Below are 25,335 nucleotides of genomic sequence, written 5' to 3'. Positions count from 1 at the left end.
TCACCGCCCCTCTCCGGCTCCCGCCCCGCCTCCCAGCCTCGGCGTCGCGTCCCGCCGGCCTCGCCGCCCGGCCCCGCGCCGGGCAACCGCCCTCGCCCGGAGCCCTCCCTCGCCCCGGCCCGCGTCCCCCCGGCGGCGCCGCCGCGGGAAGCGGCTCCCCCTCCTCTTCCTCCGCGTCCTCTGTCCCCCCCGTTCCCCCGCCGCGGCCGCTTGTTGCACCGCCCGCGGCCTGCGGGAGCCGCTCTCCCCGGCCCGGCCCCGGCTTCGCGCGAAGCGGCCGCAACCCCTGCCTCTCGCCCCCGGGGCCCGCAGCAAGCCCGGGCCCGGCCCGGCCCGCGAGACCCCGGCCCGACCCCGCCGCCCGCACAAAATGTCGGCCCGGACGCCATTGCCGACGGTGAACGAGCGGGACACGGAGAACGTGAGTAGCCGGAGCCTCCCCGGCAGCGGTGGGGCCGGGCGCTGCCCCCCGACCGCCGCTTCACCTTCCGCGTGGGCCGCCCGGGGTCCTCAGGGCGGCCACCCGCCGCAGGGTCTCCACCCGGAGCCCGGCGTGACCCTCTCCCCCCGGCTCAGCCCCTGTCCTCCTTTCCAGCCCCATTTCGCTGCTTTCCTCTGAAGGGTGAGGGTTGGGGGGCGCCGTCGGTGGCGCCCTCCCCGCGGAGGTGGTCCTCCGGGAGAAGGATGGGGTGATGGAGGGCAGAGAGGCACAAGGAGATGGCAGAGTGGGCATCCCAGAGGGCTTTATTTCCACTCGGCATTCCGTATTCCCCACCCGAATGTTTGCTTTATGATCACAGACGAGCCGGCCGACTGCCTCTTCTCTCCTTGCTTTTCTGGCTCTTTCGGTCCTTTGCACCCCACCCCCCTGCATTGCCCCATGACTTTGCTTTTTATCACATTAGGTCCACAGTTGGGTCTTGGGCACCAAAGGGGAACGGTCGGGGATGGAAGGGACGAGAAGGGGAGTAGAGACGGATGTGTGTGTTTGTGTGTGTGTGTGTGTGTGTGTTGGGGTGTGAGTTTATACTGCTGTGTGATACTCTTCCATAGAAATGAGTGGAAGAATTTCACCACCCGCTTCTGTGGGCCCAGGGTGACGGCAAAATGTTTAAAAAGCCCAGTGAAGCCAACGGCTTTTACTTCTCTTCCTCGAGTCAGTGGTGATAATTCAGGGCAGGTTTTACTTTAAATACCTCTTCTCCTCCTCCTCGGAGTGTCACAAGGTGCATTTCTTTGAAGGAAGGATTTTCTGTGCCTTTGATCAAATTGCCCTCAGGAGTTTTCATCTCGCTGCCGTTGTCCCCGGTGTTTAAACTTCTGAAAACCGAAAGAACCAAATAGTTGTATTTCCATGTTCTGAAAAGTACAATTGTGTGTGAATGCATGAGTTCCTTTGTGGCAAAGGGTTTAAAAAAAAAAATTTTTTTTTTTTTTTAAAGCCCTCATGACCTGTAAAGAGGGCCTTGGCTGATTTTTCTGACCGGTTTTGAGTACCCCTTAGAGGGGTACTAAGTTTTGGTCTGCTGTCCAATCTCTGTCAAGTCAACTCCGTGACTCTCCAGCTCTTGGTTGGAGAGGCTTCATAGGGTTGGTAAAATAAAATAATGAAGGGCTTTGGCATTCTTAGACAAAAGATACAAGAGAGAAGACATACAAACTCACCGCCAGGGTGTTGGAGGGAGGTATATAAACAGTTTATTTAATCTTGGAGCATAGAGGAACGCAGAAACTTGATAGAAGGGAGACGAAATTCTGGTAAGAGGCTGTCGAAGATTCAAGAAATTTCAGAGTATGCTTATGTGCTGTTTAGTGTCCTGCATTTCAGATGGTAAAGATACAGTGCCAGGCTGCTGACACCGTAAATTATAACTTAGTTTACAACATAACTGTTTTTTAAAAGCCTGTTTTTAAAAATATAATTGATACATCATTTTGGTTGAGAGATTGAAGAAGATGACGGGAAAAGACGCAAAACTGGGTTAAAGCTGATTTTAAAGCCAAGGTGGTACAGGAGTTTTCTAATAGAAAATCTTCAAAAAACAGTGTCATTCAGTATGAATGAAAAGTAGGTAAATGATGACCTTTGCTTTTATGAGGAAAACACTGTGTTTTTAACCTAATATAGGTGGAAAAATACATTGTTCTTATTTTCTTTTGGATTGTGACTAGTACAGCTTTTTCCAGAGTCTGATGTCTGCTTTATACAGACATGAGATAGCATTATACAAATATCAGGGAATAGTACAAAATGCAGCATCTCATGTAAACCAGAAAAAGGGGGGAGTTCAGTTAAGCAATAGCAGTGTACTACATTTTGCTTCTGAAAATGAATATGCTTTGTAAACTCATCTGCTCTGTTTCTGGACATCATTTTTCTAAGTTGCTTTTATGATCTTGTCCCTTGTTGTTGGTTCTGTTGTGCATAACTATACTCTCTAAGGCTGTCTTCTCCCACATGCTGATTTTCTCCTGATTGCCATGGAAAGTATCTGTTGTACTATAGCTGTTAATTTATCAGCAAGTATGCACTCAGTTTTCTTTTTGAGCTACAAGGGGTGCGGAGGTAGTATTAACATTTAAGACGAGGCCTCTCCCCTCAAGGAACTTAAGAAGGAAGGTAAATAGAATCCCAAAGAGATAATGTACAGTAGAAAGCTGTGTGTAAATATGGCTGAATTGTTTTATAGGTGCTATAGGTTTTTAATCAGTGGGATCACCAGTGATGGCTATTGAATCACCATTCGTGTCTCTGTCTATTCTCTGGTTGGTAGTAAATGTCATTACTCATTCTTGCTTACTTGTCATCAGTGAGATAAAGCAACAAATCTACTTGTTAGCTAATATACAAAGACCAGTATAGTAATCAAAATGAACATTTGTTTGTAGCTGTTTTCAGTGAAATTGACATTAAAAAAAAAAAAGATTGTGAAAAATTTACATTCGCGTGACTATCAAATGCTGGTAAGCCTTTTGGAATATTAAGGACCTAACTAAACACCTTTTATGATTGCTAAAAATAGTTTAAACAAAAAAATTAAAGAACCTTTTAATTTTATTATCATTTGCACTTGTTATAAACATTTTAGTTATACATGAATGGATTTGGTATCTTTGGGAATATGTAGTATCTACCCTTCACTAATATATATTGAGGGTATATAAGTAAACATTAATATTATATATAAAACAATTCAGAAGACTGATGTTATAGCACTGTAACATTAATAGTAAATATTCTCCTCTTTACTACTAGTGTATAGTAGAATGAGAAAGAATTGCTTTTCTTTGAGAACATTCTGTGTGTTTTTTCAGGAGTATTTTCTTAGATGAAGGGTTTATATGTGCATTGTCAATAGGCCTCAAATGGCTAAATACAATAGAACAACTGATGATTAACTTTAAAGGCAATGAGTACTTCCTAGTGAAGTAGAAAACATATGTTGAATATCGTAGAATTAATTTCTGCAAAATGTGTTTGATTTTAGGTTGTAAATAAGTCCAGAAAGAGAATGGGTATTTGAATGGATATTTCCTTATTTTACCTCTGTTGGCTTATACTTGGATAATTGCAGCATGGATATAGAGAATTTATTGCCATTACTCTTTTGTGCTTTTAAATGAAACAATTTTTTTTTCATGTTTTAGGAAACAGTTTTTCTACACAAATTTTCTAAACAATTTTCCTGAAATATGTTTTAGGAAACAATTTTTTTTTCATGTTTTAGGAAAACTAATTTTGCTGATTGTTATGGATCCAAAGTGTCCCAGCTAGCTTTCTGTTGTGAAATTTTGATCAGTATGAAGGAAATTAACTTGATTCCTTCTTGGGATCTTGTAAAATGGACTTTGGATAAATTTATCTTGAAACTTTTAATAACAAAACTCTTGATGATGATTCTTTTCAAAAATCCGAAATTCACTATGGTGACCATAATGGTACTACTAAGGTGGACGCCAGTAGTTTGCCTAATGGGAAATGGCAACCCACTCCAGTATTCTTGTCTGGAAAATCCCATGGACGGAGGAGCCTGGTAGGCTACCGTCTATAGGGTTGCAAAGAGTTGGACACGACTGGGCAACTTCACTTTCACTTTCATGTGAAAAGGCAGGAGAGAAGCATGCTTTTGCCACTACTGTTGGGTTTTATCGGTACCATGTGCATACCTCACATGTCACAGGACCTATCACATTGCCTTCTAATTGCTGATTTACTTTGTCTCCTTTGTTGTGTATCTCCAGTGCCAGCACAATGACTGCACAATGACTGGCATATATAAGAGAGCAGTCCTATAATATTCCCCATTTGAATTTTTTCCTTTGTCATCAAAATATATTGGTAACAGTGGGAAGGGAACATACTACAAAGCCCTCGGAGAGTGAAGTGACCTGCCCAAGGTCATAACCAATCTCTGATGTCTTCTACCGTTGCTGTGCTCATGCTATTGCTTCAGGCTTTTGTTTTGTTTCTGTCTCAGAGATTTTAAAAGAACATTCAGGATGATATGAGATAATTAGAGGAAGAACAAGGTATGCCATGCTTATCTGATTCCTGAACCTTTGCTCAAAGAAACCTTTGTTGTTTTCCCTTTGTCCCAAACTTTCTTTAAGAAGACTTTTGAAATGATTGTAGCCAACATTGCTCTCTGCTGTAACTGAACATCTGTGTATGTATAGTCCATACCATTAGTTTCCAGAGTGGGTATGCAGGACCATCCATTGTGAGAAAAAAACTGTCTTTGCCTTCTATCATCTTCCTTCTGACCTCAATGCTATTATTAACTCCCCTCCTTCTCTCCCTCCCCTCCTCCTCTAAATCTTAGGTTGTTTAGAATCAGCCACATATTTTAAAATGACTATTTCTTTGCCATTTCTTTTCCATCTCGGGTTTTCCTTTGGAGGTCATTTTCCCTTTTGTTTATAGATATCTTTTGGTGATATTATCATAACTTTTTTTTTAATATAAAAATATATTTTGCCTGTTTCTTGAAAGACAGCCTTGCTCAGTCTCCAATTCTGAGTTGCTTTTCCATTGTCTACTTATTACCATTGCTTCTGTTCAGAAGTCATCTGCCAGTATGTTGGTGTCTTTTCTCTCCCTCTTTTTTTAAGATTCTCTTTTTCTTAAGTGTTATACTTTCACTACAGTGTATTTAAGTATAGATTTCTTTTCTTCCTGTTTGCATCTCCTGTCTTTGGATTCCTATTTTTTTAAATTAAAAACTAGGATACTTATCAACTATTATTTTTTTAAACATGGCCTTGCTTCTGGTCTCTTTAGAATTTTATTTTGGTACTCTGATTAGATTATGTTGGACCTTAACTCTTCCATGTCTTAATTACTTTTTATTTTTTTAATTGAAATACAATTGATTTATAATATTGTGTTAGCTTCAGGTGTATACCAAAGTGATTCAGTTATATATGTATGTACATATATGACACATACACACATATATTTTCCAGATTCTTTTACATGATAGGTTATTGTTACCTGTGCTATAAAGTAAGTCCTTGTTGTTTAGCTGTTTTGTATATGTATCTGTTAGTCCCAGACTCCTAATTTATCTTTCCCTTCCCCGCTTTCTCCTTTGGTAACTATAAGTTTGTTTTCTGTGTCTGTGAATCTGTTTCTGTTTTGTAATAACTTTGCTTATATCATTTTTTTAGATTCCACATGTAAATGATACCATATGATACTTGTCTTTCTCTCTCTGACTTCTTCACTTGGTGTGATAATCTCTAGGTTCATCCACGTTGCTGCTGCAGATGGCATTATTTTATTCTTCTTTTATGCCTGAGTAATATTCCATTGTGCATATATACTCCATTTTCTCTAGCCATTCATTTGTTGACTGCTGTTTAGGTTTTCTTCCATGTCTTCGCTGTTGTGAAAATTGGGCTACATGTATCTTTTCAAATTAAAGTTTGCATCTTCTTTGGACATATACCCAAGAGTGGGATTGCTGGATCATGTGGTAACTCTATTTTTAGTTTTTTTTTTCTGTAGTTAATCTTTATTGAAGTATAGTTACTTCACAGTGTTATTAATAGTTTCTGCTATACAGCGAGGTACATCAGCTATACATATAATCCCCTCTTTTTTGGATTTCCTTCCCATTTAGGTCACCACAGAGCACTGAGTAGAGTTCCCTGGGCTGTATAGTAGATTCTCATTAATTATCAGTTTTATACATAGTGTGTGTATACACACACACACACATGCATATATATATATACACACGTCAGACCCAACCTAGAAATTCCCTGGGCTGTATAGTAGATTCTCATTAATTATCAGTTTTATACATAGTGTGTGTATACACACACACACACACACACTAATTATAAGTTTTATACATAGTGTGTGTGTACACACACACACACACACACACACGTCAAACCCAACCTAGAAATTCATACCACTCCCCATCCCCGCCTTGGTAGCCATATGTTTGTTCTTTACATAAATATCTCTATTTCTGTTTTGCAAATAAGTCCCTCTGTGTCCTTTTTCTAGATTCCATATGTAAGTGATAGTATATGGTTTTGTTTTTATCTTTCTGACTTATTTCATTCTGTATGACAGTTTCTAGGTCCATCCATGTCTCTGCAAATGGCACAATTTCATTCCATTTTATAACTGAGTAATATTCCATTGTATATTTGTACCACATCTTCTTTATCTATTTCTGTATTGATGGATGTTTAGGTTGCTTCCATGTCCTAGCTATTGTAAATAGTGCTGCAGTGAAAAGTGAGGTGCATGTATCTTTTCAAATGATGGTTTTCTGTGGATGTATGCCCAGGAGTGGGATTGCTGGATCATGAGTCAGTCGGTTCAGTCGCTCGGTCATGTCCGACTCTGCGACCCCATGGACCACAGCATGCCAGGCCTCCCTGTCCATCACCACCTCCTGGAGTCCACCCAAACTCATGTCCATTGAGTTGGTGATGCCATCCAACCATCTCATCCTCCATCATCCCCTTCTGCCCTTAATCTTTCCCAGCATCTGGGTCTTTAAAAGTGAGTCAGCCCTTCGCATCAGGTGGCCAGAGTATTGGAGTTTCAGCTTCAACATCAGCCCTTCCAATGAACACTCAGGACTGATTTCCCTCTGGATGGACTGGTTGGACCTCCTTGCAGTCCAAGGGACTCTCAAGAGTCTTCTCCAACACCACAGTTCAGAGGCATCAATGCTTCGGGGCTCCGCTGTCTTTTAGTCCCACTCTCACATGCATACACGACCACTGGGAAAACCATAGCCTTGACTAGATGGACTTTTGTTGACAAAGTGATGTCTCTGCTTTTTAATATGCTGTCTAGGTTGGTCATAACTTTCCCTCCAAGGAGTAAGCATCTTTTAATTTCATGGCTGCAGTCACCATCTGCAGTGATTTGGAGCATATGATATTCTTTTTAGTTTTTTTTTAAGAATTTTCATACTGTTCTCCATACTGGCTATACCCATTTATATTCCTTTTAAATCACAATTTCAGTTTCATTACTTGTGATTGATTTGTTCATAATTCTGTGTCTTCCTGGTTCCATCTTGGAAAGCTGTGCCTTCCTAGACATTTGTTCGTTTCCTCTAGGTCCTGCATTTTGTTGGCGTGTAGTTGCCTTTAGTAGTCTCTCACGCTCCTTTGTATTTCTGTGGTGTCAGATGTAGTGTCTTCTTTTTCATTTCTAATTTGATGGCTTGTGTCCTCTTCCTCTTTTTCTCCATGAGTCTAGCTAAAGGTTTATAAGCTTTATCTTCTCAAAGAACCAGATTTTAGTTTCATGGATCTTTTCTATTATTTTCTTTGTGTCTCATTTATTTCTACTCTTTTCTTTATGATTTCTTTCTTTCTACTAACTCTGGGCTTTGTTCTTTCTCTAGTTGCTTTGGGTGTAAGGTTTGTTTATTTGAGATTTTTATTGTTTTCTGAGATGCTTTATTTCCTTTTGATTTCCTCAGTGATCTGTTGATTGTTTAGTAGCATATTGTTCGCCTCCACATGTTTGTATCGCAGTTTTTTTCTCTCATAGTTGATTTCCGGTCTCATAATGTGGTCGGAAGAGATGCTTGATAGAATTTCAGTTTTCTTAAATTTACCGAGGCTTGTTTTGTAGCCTAACAGGTGATCTGCTTTAGGTCTGTTGGGTCATTTAAGGCCAATGTTTCCTTATGATTTTCTATCTAGATGATCCATTAAGGTCAGTGGGGTTTTAAAGTCCCCTGCTATTACTGTGTTACAGTTGATTTCTCCCTTTGTGTCATTTAATATTTGCTCAAAGTATTTAGATTCTCCTACGTCGAGTGCATATATTTACAATGATTATATCTTCATGTTTGATTGACCCCTTGATCACTGTGTAGTGTCCTTATTTGTCTCTTATAATAGTCTCTATTTTAAAGTCTAGTTTGTCTGATGTAAGCATTGCTACCCTAGCTTTCTTTAAATTTCCATTTGCGTGGAATGCCTTTTTTCATCCTTTCATTTTCATTCTGAGTGTCTTTATATCTGAAGTGAGTCTCTTGTAGACAGCATATAAACAGGTCTTGTTTTTGTTTCCATTTAGCTATTCTATTTCTTTTGTTTGGAAAACATTTAGTCCATTTAAATTTAAGACAGTTATTGATGTGTATGTTCTTACTGCCATTTTGTCACTTGTTTTGGGTTGTTTTTATAGCTCTTTCCCCCACTTTCTTTTTTTTTGTGATTTGATGACACAAAATAGATACACACATTTTGTGTATATCTATTAAAATTTTTTGGTTTGTGGTTACCATGAGGTTTTCATCTAGCTATACACACACACACACACACGATTATTTTAATTTGCTAGTCTCTTAATTGTAAATGCAGTTTTAAAACTCTGCCTTTGTACTCCTTCCCTCAAAGTTACTTTTTTTGATATCATAAGGTCCATCTAGTCAAGGCTGTGGTTTTTCCTGTGGTCATGTACGGATGTGAGAGTTGGACTGTGAAGAAGGCTGAGCGCCGAAGAATTGATGCGTTTGAACTGTGGTGTTGGAGAAGACTCTTGATGGTCCCTTCGACTGCAAGGAGATCCAACCAGTCCATTCTGAAGGAGATCAGCCCTGAGATTTCTTTGGAAGGAATGATGCTAAAGCTGAAGCTCCAGCACTTTGGCCACCTCATGCGAAGAATTGACTCATTGGAAAAGACTCTGATGCTGGGAGAGATTGGGGGCAGGAGGAGAAGGGGACGACCCAGGATGAGATGGCTGGATGGCATCACGGACTCCATGGACATGAGTCTGGGTGAACTCCGGGAGATGGTGATGGACAGGGAGGCCTGGTGTGCTGCAATTCATGAGGTCGCAAAGAGTTGGACACGACTGAGCGACTGAACTGAACTGAACTGAATGTGTATATATATATATATATATATATATATATATATATAGTTATTTTCTAGATTAACTTCTTATTGTGAATATAGATGGTTTTACTGCTTTCATATTTTAAACTTCCTACTAGCTTTGTGTGTGGATGATTTCCAACCTTAATATTTGCCTCTACTGATGAGCTTTTTCGTTTTTGTGATTTTCATGTTCCTAGTTGTGGCCTTTTCTTTTCTTGCTTGGAGAAATTCCTTTAACATTTGTTGTAAAGGTGGTTTGGTCATGCTAAACTCTGAGCTTTTGCTTATCTGTAAAGCGTTTAATCTCTCCGTCAAATCTGAACAAGAGCCTTGTGGGGTAGAGTAGTTTTGGTTGTGGGCTTTCCCTTTTCACTGCTTTAGATATATTGTGTCGCTCACTCCTGGCTGCAGGGTTTCTAGCTTTATGGGAGTTCCCTTGTATATTGTTTGTTGCGTTTCCCTTGTTGCTTTTAGTACTCTTTTTCTTTAATTTTTGTCATTTTAACTACTATTTATCTTTGTGTGTTCCTCTTTGGGTTAATCCCCTATGAAACTCTGTGCCTTGCGGACTTGGGTATATGTTTCTTTTCCAAGGCTAGCAAAGTTTTCAGCTATGCTGTTTTCAGATAAATTCTCTGTCCCTTTTTTTCTTCTCTTCTGGGACCCCTATAATGTGAATATTGGTGTGCTTGATGTTTTCCCGGAGGTCCCTTGAACTGTCCTCATTTCTTTTCATTCTTTTTACTTTTTTCTCTTCAGCATCAGTGATTTCCCCTACTCTGTCTTATAGCGCGCGAATCTGCTCCTCTGTATCATTCAGTTTACTGTTGATTCTCTTTACTGTATTTTTCATTTCTGTTATCGTGTTTTTCATTGCTGTTGCGTTGTTCTTTATGTTTTATAACTCTTTGTTAAAAACGTCTAACTTTGCTCTCTGCATCCATTCTTTCCTGAGTTCTCTGATCATTTTTTTTATGATCACTATCCTGAACACCTTCTTGGGTAGATTACTTACCTCTAATTCACGTAGTAGTTCTTCTGGTTTTATCTTGTTCCTTTGTCAAGAGTTTTATCTCGTTCCTCTGTCACCACATTTTGCCTAAGTTATATTTTATTTATTTATTTTTTGTATCTGGTAGGTTGGCTACATTTTTTAGTCTTGGAGAAGTGGCCTTTTGTTGAAGACTTCTTGTGCGTCCCAGGAATGAAGTCCTCATCTCCTAAGCTGTTTGCTCTAGGAGTTCCTCCTATGAGGGCTGCATGGATCCTTCTGTTGTTGTGGGCTGTACGGGCAGTCTCATAGTGTTGGTTGGTTCCCAGTCCAGTAGTTTGCTAGGCCCTGCCTCGTGGAAAGGCTGCTGGCTGCAGGTTAGCGGCACTGTCGTGAAGTGGCTGTTTGTGGAATCCCTAGGTTCCCCAGAGCTTATACTGGCTCGTTGCTGGACAGAGTCGTAATCCAGAAGATTCTGGGGCAGTTGCTTGCCCACTGGTGGGTGAAGCCAGGTCCTGGGGTTGATGCTGGACTGCTGGCAGCCAGCATTGGACCCTGGAGTCTGGTTGCAGGGCCTAGGGATCCCAGAGGTGGTGTCCAGTCACCCGTTGAGGGTCTGGTTCCTGACTGAGTTGGATATAAGGTCGGGGTGTCCTGAACTTGGCCTGCTAATGGGCAGGGTGGTGGTCCAACTGGTCTCCGGTCAGGGTCTGGACTGCTGTGGACAGGCTGGACCTATAGGCTGTTGGATTATGGTTTTCTTATATCTAGTGTCTGTCCCCTGGTTGGTGAGGCTGCTCCAGAGGCTAAAGCAGGCTTCCTGGAGTTAGGATATGAGATTTTGGAGCTGGTGGGTGGATCTGGTCCTGGGTCCTCTGGTGGACAGGGCCATGTCTTGAGGTGTGCTTATAGCTGTTGTGGGCTCAGGAGGTCCTTTTAGTAGTCTGTCTGCTGTTTGGTGGCGCTGTGTTCCTTGCTGGTTAGTTACTTAGAGGCCTTCCAGCACTGATGCCTACAGACTGTTGGGAGTGGGGGCAAGCCTTGGTACTAATGAGTTAGAGGGAGGATCTTATAATCACCAGCCAGCACGAGCATTCATGAGGTAAAAGCCATCCCTAGTGTGAGGTGCAACTACCCTCTGCCTCCCTGGGAGACTCTCCAAGGTCAGCAAGTAGGTCTAGTCCAGGCTTCTATCAAATAACTGCTTTTGTCCTGGGTCCTGGAGTGTGTGAAATTTTGTCTGTGCCCTTTAATGGTGAATTCTCTACTTCCCCCAGTCCTGTGGGGCTCCCAAAATTATGCCCTGCTGGCCTTCAAAGCCAAATTCCCTGGGGGCTTGTCTTCTTGGTATGAGACCTGGGGCTGGGGAGCATGATATGTGACACAGACCTCTACCTCCTATGGGAGAACTTCTGCAATGATTCTTGTTTGTGGGTCACCCATCTGGGAGTATGGGACTTAACTAGGTTTCGAGTCCATAGACCCTACCTGTCTTGTTGTGTTTCCTTCTTTATGCCTTGAATTGTAGATTTTCTGCTGGGTTTCTGATCTTTTTCACTGGTGGGTGGTGTGCAGATCATTGTGATCTTGGTGTGTTCTTAAGACGAGTAGAGCTTAGGGTCTTTCTGCTCTGCCATCTTGGCCCAGCTGAACTCATGCAGTATTATTCATTCTGTGACTAATTTAGAATAGTGTCCTCTAAGTGCATCCATGTTGTGGCATATAACAGAATTCTCTTCCATTTTATGGTTGAAAATACTCCATTGAATGTGTATTGCACATTTTCTTTATACACTTAGATACTGATGGACGTTTGGGTTGTTTTCATATCTTGGCTATTGTGAGTAATGCTGCAAATATCTCTTTGAGATACTAATTCCAATTCTTTTGAATAAATATCTAGAAGTGAGACTGCTGGGTCATGTGGTAGTTCTATTTTTAACTTTTTGAGGCATGTCTACACTGTTTTCTGCACCATTTTACAGTCGCTCTAACAGTGCACAAAGGTTCCAGTTTCTTCACATCCTTGTCATTACTTGTTATTTTCTTTTTTTTAAGAATAAAGTTTAAAACATTATTTATTTCTTATTTATTATTTTGCTGCTCTGAGTCTTTGTTGCTGTGTGCCACTTCCTATAGCCGTGGTAAGCGGGGGCTTCTCATTGTGGTGGCTTCTCTTGCTGTAGAACGTGGGCTCTAGAGCATGGGAGCTTCAGGAGTTATGGCACATGGGCTTACCTGACCCGTGGCAGGTGGGATCTTCCCAGACCAAAGACAGAACTTGTGTTCCCTGCATTGGCAGATGGTGGCATTCCCATTGGACCACCAGGGAAGTCCTGGTATTGGTTTTTGATAAACACATTCTAACACATGAAGTGATTCCTCATTGTGGTTTTGACATGCATTTTCCTGATGGCATTTTCCTAATGCTAATGATTAGTGATGTCAAGCATCTTTTCATATACCCATTGGCTATTTATACATCTTTGGAGAAATATCTACTCAAAAAAAAAAAATCACTTTTTTTTTTTTTGGCTGTGGTAGCAGTTTCTGAAATATTTTGGCTGTTAACCCCTTTTCACGGATGTGGTTTGCAGATCTTTCCTTTCATTCCATAGGCTGCCTTTTCACTCAGTTGATTGTTTCCTTTGCTGTACAGAAGCTTTTTAATTTGATGTAGTCCCATTTACTTATTTTTTTATTATTAGTAGTCCCACTTATCTGTATTTATTTTTCTTGCCTAATTGCTTTGGCTAGGACTTTCAGTACAGTAGCCCTCTATATCTGCAGGTTCTGCATTTACAGGTTTAATCAGTTGTAGATTAAGAATATTTTAAAAATAAAATTACAGATTTTCATAAAGCAAAAGATGAATTTGCTGTGCATTGAGCTATTTATGTACTTTTTATATACATTGTGCTATTACAGTACTTAATAATAATCTAGAGATGATAAAAGTATATGGAAGAATGTGTGTAGGTTCTATACAAATACTCTGCCTTTTATGTAAGGGACTTGAGCATCTGGATTTTGGTAGCCATGGAGGGAGGGGTCCTGGAAGCTATTTCCTAAGCATACTGAGAGACAAGTGTATGGTGTTGAATATAAGAGGCAAGAGTGGGTATCATGCCTTATTCCTAATTTTAGAGGACTTTCACTGAGTGTGATGTTAACTGTGGACTTTTCATATGTGGCTTTTATTTGTTGTTGTTTAGTCACTCAGTCATGTCTGACTCTTGTGACTCTGAACGGAAGTCCTCCAGGCTGCTTTGTCCATGGGATTTTCTGGGCAAGATTACTGGGGTGGGTTGCCATTTCCTCCTCCATGGGATCTTCCCAACCCAGGGATTGACCCCACGTCTCCTGCTTCACAAGTGCATTCTTTACCCCTGAGCCACCAGGTAATGTTGAGGTAATTTTCCTGTTCCTAGAGAGTTGAGAGTTTTTATCATGAAAGGAGTTTGAATTTTGTCAAATGCCTTTTCTGCATCAGTAGAGATGATCATGTGTTTTTATCCTTTGTCCTGTGTGGTGTATTACACTGATTATCATATGTTGACTCATCTTTGTATCTTGGGGATAAATCCAACTTAGTCATAGTGTATGATCTTTTAATAGGCTTTTAAATTTGATTTGCTAATATGTTGCTTAGGATTTTTGCATTTATATTTATCAGGGTTCTTGGCCTTTAATTTCCCTTTATTGTAGTGTCTTTTTCTGGCTTTGGTGTTGGTGTCGTGCTCGTCTCACACAATGAATTAGGAGGCATTTCCCTCTCTTCAGTTTTTGGATGAGTTTGAGAAGGATGGGTATAAGTTGTTCATGTGTTTTCTGGAATTCACCAGAAAAGCCATCTAGTACCAGGCTTTTCTTTGTTGGCAGCTTTTTGGTTACTGATTCACTCTCCTTTGTAGTTACCTATGTCCCTAGACTTTGTTTCATTATGATTAGTCTTGGTAGATTGTGTTTGTAGGGATTTCTTCATTTCCTCTAGGTTATTGTTGGTGTGTAATTGTTCATAACAGTCTTTTATGTTCCTTTATATTTCTGTGGTATCAGTTGAATGGTCTCCTTTTTCATTTCTAATTTTATTTGCATCTCTTCTCTCTTTTTTAGTTAGCCAAGGTTAAAAAAAAAGTCGTTGGTTGATCTTTGCAAAAAGTTGTTTGTTGACTTCTCTATTTTTTTTTTATTCTCTATTTCATTTATTTCTACTATTCTTTTAGTTTTAATTTCTTTCTGCTAGCTTTGGGCTTAGGTTTCTTTCTCTTAGTTCTTATAGTTAGATGATTGTATACATATATATTTAAATCCAGGGATTTATTGCTGTAAATGCCCCTCTTAGTACTGTTATTTCTGTGTCCCATACATTTTTATATGTTTTATTTGCCTCAAGATATATTTCTAATTTCCTCTTTGATATCCTTCTTGATCTATTGGTTGTTCAAGACTGTGTTAATTTCCACATACATGTGAATGTTCCATTTTTTTCTTCCTGCTATTAATTTATAATTTTATACCATCAATTTGGATAAGATATTTGGTATGCTTTTAATATTCTTCTATTTGTTAAGACTCATTTTGTCGCCTGGAGACATACATGTGCTTTTGAGAAGAATGTGTATTCTGCTGCTGAGTAAAATGTTCTGTCTATTTCAGTTAGCTTCCTCTAGTGTATAGTGTTGTCCTCTTTTCTTTCTTTCTTGATCTTCTGTTGGGGTTGCATCCATTATTGAAAGGGAGGTGGTAAAATCTGTTGTTACTGTGTTGCTGTGTATTTCTCCCCTCATTTCTGTCAGTGTTTGCTTTGTATTTAAGTGCTCTGAAGTTGAGTCTATAAATAATTGTTACATCTTCCTGGTGAATTGACCTTTTCATCATTTTATGATGTCCTTCTGTGTCTCTTGCGACAGTTTTTGACTTAAAGTTATTTTGTCTGATATAAGTATGGCCACCCCTGCTGGTTACCATTTGCATGGATATCTTCTGTCATGCTTTTACTTTAAGCATATGTGTGTCCTTAAATCTAAGTTGAGGCTCCTTTACACAGCATCTAGTTGGGAATTTTTTGTTGTTGTTTTTTTAATCCTTTCAGCCACTCTGACTTGATCAGGGAGTTTAATCTATTTATATCTAAAGTAGTCATTGATAGGGAAGACTTTGCTGTTGCTGTTTTGTTGTGTTTTGTCTTATTTTTCTTTTTTTGGTCTCAACATCTCTTGCTGTCTTTATATGTATTTTGATTTATTTTTTGTAGTGACATGCTTTATTCCTTTCTGTTTTTCTGTGTGTGTTTATCTTTTGTGTTTTCTTTGTGGTTACCATGGGACTTCCCTAAAATACTTCGTAGTTGTAGCAGTCTGTTTTAAATTGATAACTTCAATTTCATACAAAAATTCTGCACTTTTATTTCTCCCACCTCAATACTTTATACTATTGATTGTGCAGATTGGGTCTTTTTATATTGTGTGTCCAGTAACATACATTTATAGTTAGTTTTTTAACATACTTCTTTTTTAATGTATCAGAATTAAAGTGTATTATGCACCATCATTACAGTATTACAGAATTTTGTATTTATCTATGTATTTCCCTTTACTGACAGACTATATTTTTTATATGCTTTCCTGTTACTATTTATTTTAATTGGTGGAAAATAGCAATACAGTGTGTTGGTTTCTGCTGTACAGTAACATGAATCTGTTTTATTATATATACATATCCCCTCCTTCTTGAGCCTGCCTTCCTGCCCCTTGTCCCACTCCTCTAGGTCATCACAAAACACTGGGCTAGACTCCCTGCGTTATTTAGTAACTCTCCACTATCTCTCTGGTTTACACATGGTATTGTATGTTTGTCAGTGATACTTTCTCAGTTCATCCCGCCCTCTCCTTCCCCCACTGTCCCTTTCCCACAAGTCCATTCTCTGCCGGGCTCATCAGTACCATTGTTCCAGATTCCATGTATGTGCGTGTATGCGTGATACTCTCCTGTTCCTATTTAGTGTCTTTTTAATTTGAATGATTTGCCTTAACATTTATCGTAGGAGAGGTCTATAATAGCAAATGAAGCAACTGACAAACAACTAATCTCAAAAATATACAAGCAACTCATGCAGCTCAATTCCAGAAAAACAAACGACCCAATCAGAAAATGGGCCAAAGAACTAAATAGACATTTCTCTGAAGAAGACATACAGATGGCTAACAAACACATGAAAAGATGCTCAACATCACTCATTATCAGAGAAATGCAAATCAAGACCACACTGAGGTACCATTTCACACCAGTCAGAATGGCTGCAATCCAAAAGTCTACAAGCAATAAATGCTGGAGAGGGTGTGGAGAAAAGGGAACCCTCTTACACTGTTGGTGGGAATGCAAACTAGTACAACCACTGTGGAGAACAGTGTGGAGATTCCTTAAAAAACTGGAAATAGAACTGCCTTATGACCCAGCAATCCCACTGCTGGGCATACACACCAAGGAAACCAGAATTGAAAGAGACACGTGTACCCCAGTGTTCATCGCAGCACTGTTTATAATAGCCAGGACATGGAAGCAACCTAGATGTCCATCAGCAGATGAATGGATAAGAAAGCTGTGGTACATATACACAATGGAGTATTACTCAGCCATTCAAAAGAATACATTTGAATCAGTTCTAATGAGGTGGATGAAACTGGAGCTGATTATACAGAATGAAGTAAGCCAGAAAGAAAAGCACCAATACAGTATACTAACACATATATATGGAATTTAGAAAGATGGTAATGATAATCCTTATGCGAGACAGCAAAAGAGTCCCAGATGTATAGAACAGTCTTTTGGACTCTGTGGGAGAGGGAGAGGGAGGGATGATTTGGGAGAATGGCATTGAAACATGTATAATATCATGTAAGAAACGAATCGCCGGTCTAGGTTCGATGATGCAGGATACAGGATGCTTGGGGCTGGTGCACTGGGATGACCCGGAGAGATGGTATGGGGAGGGAGGTGGGAGAGGGGTTCAGGATTGGGAACTCATGTACACCCATGGCAGATTCATGTTGATGTATGGCAAAACCAGTACAGTATTGTAAAGTAAAATAAAGTAAAATAAAAAATAAAGAGAGGTCTAGTGGTGATAAACTCTTTTAGCTTTTATCTTTGAAAATTTGTCTGTCCTTCACTTTGAAGGACAGTTCTAGGTACAGCATTTTTAGTTGGCCGGTGGTTGTTCTTTTTCCCCTTTCACCTCTTTGAATGTATTAGTGCTTTTTCCCCCCTAGTCTGCCAGTCTTCTACTGGGAAATCTACTGCTAGGTTTTTGGGGGTTCATTTGTGTGTGGCAAGTCCCTTTTTTCATACTGCTTTAAAACTTCTGTCTGTGACTTTTGAGAATTTGATTATAATGTGTCTTGATGTGGACATCTTTGGGTTTACCATATTTGGGGTCCATGCTCTTTAAATTCTCTTGGGTTTCTTGAATCTGGATATCTGTTTCCTTCTCCATATTTGGGGATTTTTCTTCCTTTAAATTACACTTTGTTTGTTCTCATCTTCTGGGACTCCCATAGTGTAGATGTGTGTGTATTCTCAGTTCCTCAGTCGTGTCTGGCTCCTTCTGACCCATGGAGCCCACCAGGCTCCTCTGGCCATGGGATTTTTCAGGCAAGAATACTGGAGTGGGTTGCCATTTCCTCCTCTGGTGGACCTTCCCAACTCAGGGGTCAAACCTGTGTGTCCTGCATCTCCTGCATTGCTGGGTGGAATTTTTACCACTGAGCCGCATAATCTAGATATTGGTCCTTATAAATACCATAGGCATCCCATTTTTACTTTAGACTTTCTTCGCTCTGTTTTATTTGTTGTTGTTGTTGTTGTTATTTTGTTTTGTTGTTTAGTCGCTAAGTCACGTCCAAATCTTTTTTGAGTCTGTGGACTGCAGTCCTCCAGGCTCCTTTGTCCATGCGATTTCCCAGGCAAGAATGGTGGAGTAGGTTGCCATTTCCTTCTCCAGGGAATCTTCCTGACCCAGGGATCAAACCCATGTCTCCTGCATTGCAGGCGGATTCTTTCCCACTGAGCTACCAGGGAATTTATTTTGACTAGATAATTGCAAGCAACCTGTCTTCAAGTTTGCTTATTCTTTATTGTGCTTGATCAAGGATGGGTGAACCTCTTTAATGAGGTTTTCAGTTTGGTTATTGCATTCTTCAGCTGCAGAACTTCTGTCTGATTCTGTATCTTTGTTGGAATTCTTATTTTCTTTGTGCGTCATTTTCATAAGCTCATTGAGCATCTTTATGCCAGTTATTTTGAACCCTTTGCCAGGTAGTACATCAACTGTTTCTTTAGGCTTGATTTCTAGAGACTTTCTTTCTTTCCTTGATTGGATCATGGTGTTTTTTGTTTGTTTTCTTAATTTTCTTTTCATGTTCCTTGTAGTTTTGTGTTATTCACACAATTTAAAAAATGGCTACCTCTCCTAATCTTTCTGTACGGCCTTGATACAAGAAAGGAGTTTCGCTGTTCACCTCAGCTGGAGATTCTCAGAGCTCTCAAATCTTTTCTGTAGTTGTCGTTTTCACTTGTCTGGGTAGACTCCTGATTAGAGAAATTTTAGGATTTTTTTTTTTCTTAGGGTGGCAGCTTGCAATCTTTTGCTCCCTCTGGTGTCTGTCTGCTGTACCATGGTTTACTCTAAAGCAGCACAACACACCGGACAAGTCTTTTTGTTCTCAGCGGCCACTTGGCATCCAGCATATGCCAATTCCCATCAGCACCTGAGTAGAGCTGGATGGAAACCAGTCCCTTGGGCGATTCTCTGAAAAGCCAGTGTTGGATGCATGCTCCACTCTTCTCTTTCCCCATCTGTTGAATTTTTAGTTTTGTTAATTCATCTTTTCTTCTCTACCAGTTCTGAGGTTTTCTCTTAGGTCAGTCTGGCTTTTTAAATATTCTTTTCATCTTTGCTTACTTTTGTGATTTAATCTACATTTTCTTAAACATCTAATACGTAGTTCCTTACATTCTGTATCTGGATGTTCCGTTGTCTCAAGTCCCTGGGGATTTAATACTCTTGTTTGTGTCTACTTACTGTGACTTTTTTCTTCTGTATTTGCTGATCTTTGCTGATGAACTCATATTTGCCTCATTTTTGTCTGTGTGAAAGTTGGGAGACTAAATTGAGGATGATTTCCTCTGCAGAGGGTTTGTGTTTGTGATTGCTCCTCATGGGAGCCCCTACTGACCTGGTACACTTCAGTCTCCTATTAGAGATCCTGGCTCAATGAGGGTGTTTTAGGTTCAGCTCTCTCTCCTGGTAGGGGGCCCAAGGCTTAGTATTTGACCCTGCTGCTGCTGCTAAGTCACTTCAGTCGTGTCCGACTCTGTGCGACCCCGTAGACGGCAGCCCACCAGGCTCCCCTGTCCCTCGGATTCTCCAGGCAAGAACACTGGAGTGGGTTGCCATTTAGGGCAATGGCAATGCTGGCTTTTGTGGTAGCTTTTAGCTGAAATTTGCTTTTTATATATTTGTTTGTTTTGTTCTTTTCTTAGATGTTTCTCTTACTCCGTTCAAGCTCAACAATGCGTTTTAAAAAGTGTGCTTTATCTTGGAGGACCCACTACAGTATCTTGCCTATTATACTGCAGAAAGGCTGGAATAAGTTTTTTGAAAATGGGAGTTCAGAAATTTTTATACTCCTATAATTTATTACCCTAAACTGTATGTATCTGAAATACTCATATCTGTATACTTTAAAATGTGGGCAGTTTTCCAAGCTGTTTATAAGTCTTGTAGATTAAAAAAAAAAAATCTTAGTAGACTGTGGAAGCCATTTGTTACAATTGTTAAAATAGTTTCTTTTCAAGGACAGCTGATTGCTATCAGGTAGGTATCTCCTAAATTACTTTTATAAAAATTTTTCACATAATTGGTGGGTGAATAGAAATGTGGACTTTATAAATAAATAAATGTAACCAGAAATGAGCTGCTTTTATTTGTATGGGGTATTTTTTTAAAATCTATGATAGCCATTGAAATTAAATATTGACATAAGCTTAACTTATAATCAGTCCTTCAATCTCTGTATCACCAATTGTTAAACCAAAATTTTAAAAATCAGGAAACGTGTTTATATTGTATAATATTAGTAATAGTTTATTAATTACTATAAAGTTTGCTCTACACTAAAGTTTTAGTGTATTTCCAAGAACCTTTCACCTGTTTTATGTTTTTTATGTACAAGCTCTGTTAGTAAAGTAACGCATGTATAATTTGTGTCGGTATTCTTAAAGTGGTCTGTGCGTAAAGATTTTAAAGTGGGCACTTGATCTAAATTTTGAAGGCCATTCTGTATCATAAAGGTTAAGATTGTTCTATAGTTCCTCTGTGTATAAATTTTATCTTCCTAACTCAACTGAAAGTTTTCTGAGGTTAGTGATTACTTCCAAATTACTTGTGTATGTTGTATGTTACCTACCATAGTATTTGGCACATTTTTGGTCCTCAGCATTTTGATAAATCAGGGTTATTTTTTCTCAAATATAGTGAGTTTACAGACCAGCTGGGGCGACCATTTCAAATTCTCGTTCCCTAACCCCTGCTCTCTCCCAGTCCATATTCTTACTCAGTTTCTCTAGGGTAGAGCCCAAGTAATTCTGATACTGATATCTACCACCTAGACTTTGTAAAACACTGAGTTATGATGACGAGGATGTTGATGGTTACTGTCTAATAAGTCCCATCTTTTGACTAAAGTGGAAGGAAAATTACCTTTGGTTACTAAAGCAAGTGGGATAAGAGACATGATGAATCAGTCCTTCTGGTAGGTGATGACAGCAGTAGAAAATACTGGAATCGTCTTGCTTGAAAATAATAAGGTACAAGTGTGGCGTTTGTAGGTGGAGGGTGGAAGGAGGGGACAGTGAGGAATTTGTGTTCCTCCTATCTCCTAGCTTTATGTGGTTAACTGTTTGAGAGGGAAGGTGCCAACATCAAGGAGTTACCTGTACAGTGCCTTTGATTGTGGGCTGCCTCTTTCTTCTGAGGAAGTGCTAGTTAATATTGTTTTGGCTTCTGTGAGTTTAGTTCAGGCTGTAAACAAGTTAGAAGCTGAGAAACGGACCAAAATCTTAATGAACTACCTGTAAGGTATATGGTGTCAGGTTTGTTTTGAAACTTTAAAGCATGACTACCTCTCCTTTGGGCTTCCCAGGTAGCATGATGGTAAAGACTCTGCCCTGCCAGTGCAGGAGATGCAGGAGACACGGGTTTGATCCCTGGGTCAGGACAATCACCCAGAGTAGGGAATGGCAACCCACTCCAGTATTCTTGCCTGGAAATTCCGAGGACAGACGAGCCTGGTGGGCTACCGTCCATGGGGTTGCAAAGAGCTGGACGTGACTGAGTGACTGAGCACATGGTATCAAGCACCTTTCCTTTGGGGGCCAACAGTGCTGCTTCGACAGTTCCAAAAAAAAGGTTTTCTTTATTTCCTTTACTGTTTATTTCAGCTCAGCAGTAGACAACCGAGATACAAAGGCAAATGAAACCTGCTCCCTGCTCTGGAGGGACTCAGAGCCTGGAGAGAGAGTCATAGAGACAAACAAGTGCAGTAGGAAGTTACAGCTCCTGTCATCTGAGTGGTCAGAACACAGACTGAAAGAGGGTGGGGGAAAGCAGGAGGCAGTGCTTAAGAAAAGTTAATAGCCTTTGGACTAAGGCTCGAAGGTAAGTCGTCCTTTGCTAACAGCCAGCTCTGTGGAAAATTGAGTTGGTGGGAGGAAGAGAATATTGGGCTGAAGGAGCATTATGCATGTGGAGTCAGAGGAGGCAAACAGTAGCCTGGGAATGGCCGCATTTAGTGAGGGCCCTGCAGCCTGAGTCAGCAGAAGTGGTCCTGGGGACACTGGTGGCCCTTGGGTGATGCATGTAAAGGGTCAACATGATTAGATTTGTATTCTGGGTATTCTGGCATGTTTTAGAAACATTCCAGTTTTTAAATTGCATGCCCTGCTTTCTCATGGCTCATGAAAGAGCTTTTAATAGGGGACTTACAAAAATTTTATAATAGGAGACTTAATTTGGCCTATTGGGAGAAGAGTTTGGTAAAGGAGAAATGCCAGTCCGTCTTGGTCCTTGATCAAACTTCAGTTAGGCTCCTCTGAGCCTTCTTTTCAACTCAGCTTCCCTGTCTGTCCTGTCCTTGCAGAGCCTGCACAGTCCAGTCTCAGCAGAGTTCACCGACGTCAGTTAAGTGAGAGAATCCCCATCTCTTGCTATCTGACCACCCTGGATATCTAATCAAGTTTCTCATCCCCTATCTTTGATATCCAAATTCTTGACCTGTAAGAATCCTGTTAGGCTAGTTTAGCAAGAATCCCCCTACCCTTGATGTTTCCTTGTAGTAATTTTTTTTTTGCCACTGACACCCTCCCTGTGCCCCTTGGCTGTAAATCCCCAGGTGTCTTTGCTGCATTCAGAGGTGATCTCCCTCCCCTGTTGTAATATCCCTGTGCAGTAATCTTCAATAAACTCTTCCTGCTGTTATAACAAGTATCAAGATAGTTATTTCTTTGACGCTAGTTAAGAAAAGACTGACATTTTATAGTGAAATCCCATACACATTTCACTATGGTAGTAGGTATTGAGACTAAGGTTAAAGAAGCCCAGAGTTGCCTTAAAAAAATGAGTAGGTCAGAAAGCAGAGCCTCTGTAGACTTAGGGCAGAAGAATAGGGTGATGTAAAGGGCTTAGGACAAGGATTTAGCAAATGCTTGAGGTAAGTAACTCATTATCTGTTCTTGACACCCTGTCTTTGTGATTTTTATTAGTAGTGAATAGAGTTGACCCAAAGGGGAACATTATTTAGCTTCTAATGAGTCACTAGCTAGTTATCTTGGGTAAATAATTTACCCCTTCTGTTGGCACTCATTGGTATACCAGGAAGATCCCCTGGAGGAGGGCGTGGCAACCCATTCCAGTATTCTTGCCTGGGAAATCCCATGGGCAGAGGAGCCTGGTGGGGTTTCCAAGAGCCAGACATGACTTAGCAACTGAGCACGCACATGAATTTTGGTACTTCCTTTTTCTACAGAAATTATTTGTTGACTGAATAGCACTACTGAGTCGTGCCGTTGGTCCTTCTGGCCACTCTAGATTCTTTCTGTTTACTGCTTAAATACCAAAGCTAGAGGGAAATAAGTTCTGTGACAGTGGCCCTGTGTTTAAACATGGGGATTGATTCTTCAGTAAGTTCTTAAAGACCAGTGGCCAAAAAACATGTGGAGGAGGAAAGCCTTGAAAAGGCTGCTGCCACCTTGGTTGAGTAGTTCCACCTTTTTCTTCTACCTTCCCTTCCTCTCCAGGAGGGGTAGAACCAAGGAGGGACGAGTCTATCAGGCAGGAGACTGTGCCGTCTCTTCTGGTGGAGTTGAGTATCACGCCATGGATTCTCCCTTGTGTGCCCTTAAAGGACAGCCCTGTCACACTGTACTGAGATTTCGTTAGGTCTGTTCTGTATGCAGTGCTGCAAACTCCTGGAGACTGAGATCCCCACTCCTGATGGCCATATCAGTCAGGCAGTGGTGCTGGTATAGTTGGCTTTCAGAACCTTTCGAAATTGTTGCTGTGTCATATTAAATAGCAAGAATATGTCAGTAAAATACACCCTCTCCAGAAGCCCTTTGGCACACAGTCCTGTACACCTAGTAGCTACTTGATGGCACTCTGGAAAATGTTGAAGTACTTTAAGAATCTGAGGCGGTGCTATGTAGATAAGGTATTTGCCTTTTAAATTCTGGTCATTTTTAAAATGAACTTCTGAGGTGTTTTGAAGATTATTTCCCCCTGCCCCTCATGTTCATGTTCATAAGTCATCAGTTAAAATTTTGCTATAATTTAAAAGATTTATTCAGAAAGTGTATTGACATTTAAGTTGATATGATTATTAGCTTATTATATTCAGGAAAATTATGGAATTTTGTTAGCTTAGTAAATATATCTAAACTGAAAGTCTTAGACTAAAGCATTGACTACTGGAGTATTTTAATGTTTTAAAGAACAAATATCCATTGTCATTTCTGACATGAGTTTGCCATATGATTTTTGTACTTGGGGGACTTGAAAGAACTAGGAAGTTTCTAAAACAGTATACCATATTTTTAGATATAATTTAGGCCCATATTTTCTTGTATCCCCTGGTGACTCAGTTGGGTCAGCTTGTAAGGTCTTCTGGCAAGTTATAGTGAAAGCCCTCCCAGGGGAGTGTCCTGGGGTTTAGGGGAGTGTCTCAGGGAGGAGTGTCTCTAGAAATAAGACACAGGCCAACCAGCCCCCGTCCACCTCGTGAAGAGGGGGAATCACCCTCTGTATACCCCAGCTCAGATACAAAAGCAGTGTCACTCCAGAGTTTAGGGCGTATTCAAATCCAAGCTTTGCCATTTACTAGCTCCATGACCTTCGGAGAAGGCAATGGCACCCCACTCCAGTAATCTTACCTGGAAAATCCCATGGACGGAGGAGCCTGGTAGGCTGCAGTCCATGGGGTCTCTGAGAGTTGGACACGACTCAGTGACTTCACGTTTCACTTTCCTGCATTGGATAAGGAAATGGCAACCCACTCCAGTGTTCTTGCCTGGAGAATCCCAGGGATGGCGGAGCCTGATGGGCTGCCGTCTATGGGGTCACACAGAGTCGGACACGACTGAAGCGACTTAGCAGCAGCAGCTCCGTGACCTTGGGAAGACACTTCATCTCTTCACGTTTCAGGTTCTTTATCTGTAAAATAGAATAACTGGTGACTGTCTTCTCGGGCTGTTGTGAGGTTTAAGTGGTTGGATGTATATTGTGCCCTTAGAAGAGTGCCAAGCATCTAGTAGAAGCTGTGTAATGTGGCTGCTCCCACCACCACCACCACCACCACCACCACCACCACCACCATTGCATTTAGATAAAGGAAGTGAGCTCCCACCAACCA

General features: G+C 40.6%; 1 protein-coding gene across 7 annotated transcripts in view; it reads left to right on the top strand.

Annotated features, from left to right (window-relative positions):
• The first annotated feature begins 253 nt into the window (after nt 1–253).
• Nucleotides 254–25,335, top strand: part of MARK1 (microtubule affinity regulating kinase 1) — a 141,503-nt gene continuing 116,421 nt past the window's right edge. For 2 of the 7 annotated variants that reach the window (XM_040263251.1, XM_040263250.1), the window contains exon 1: nt 10,499–10,746. In XM_040263251.1, coding sequence (XP_040119185.1) covers nt 10,639–10,746 — 108 coding nt within the window. In that variant the 5' untranslated portion in view covers nt 10,499–10,638. Of the gene's footprint in view, nt 422–10,498; nt 10,747–25,335 lie in introns of those variants that run through there. The other 5 variants (XM_040263249.1, XM_040263247.1, XM_040263252.1 and 2 more) reach the window with 4 other exon arrangements.

Source organism: Oryx dammah, unplaced genomic scaffold (assembly GCF_014754425.2).
Source record: "Oryx dammah isolate SB20612 unplaced genomic scaffold, SCBI_Odam_1.1 HiC_scaffold_21, whole genome shotgun sequence".
Lineage (NCBI taxonomy): Eukaryota > Metazoa > Chordata > Mammalia > Artiodactyla > Bovidae > Oryx > Oryx dammah.
The sequence above is the reverse complement of the archived record's forward strand: the minus strand, read 5'-3'. Positions and strand labels throughout refer to the sequence as shown.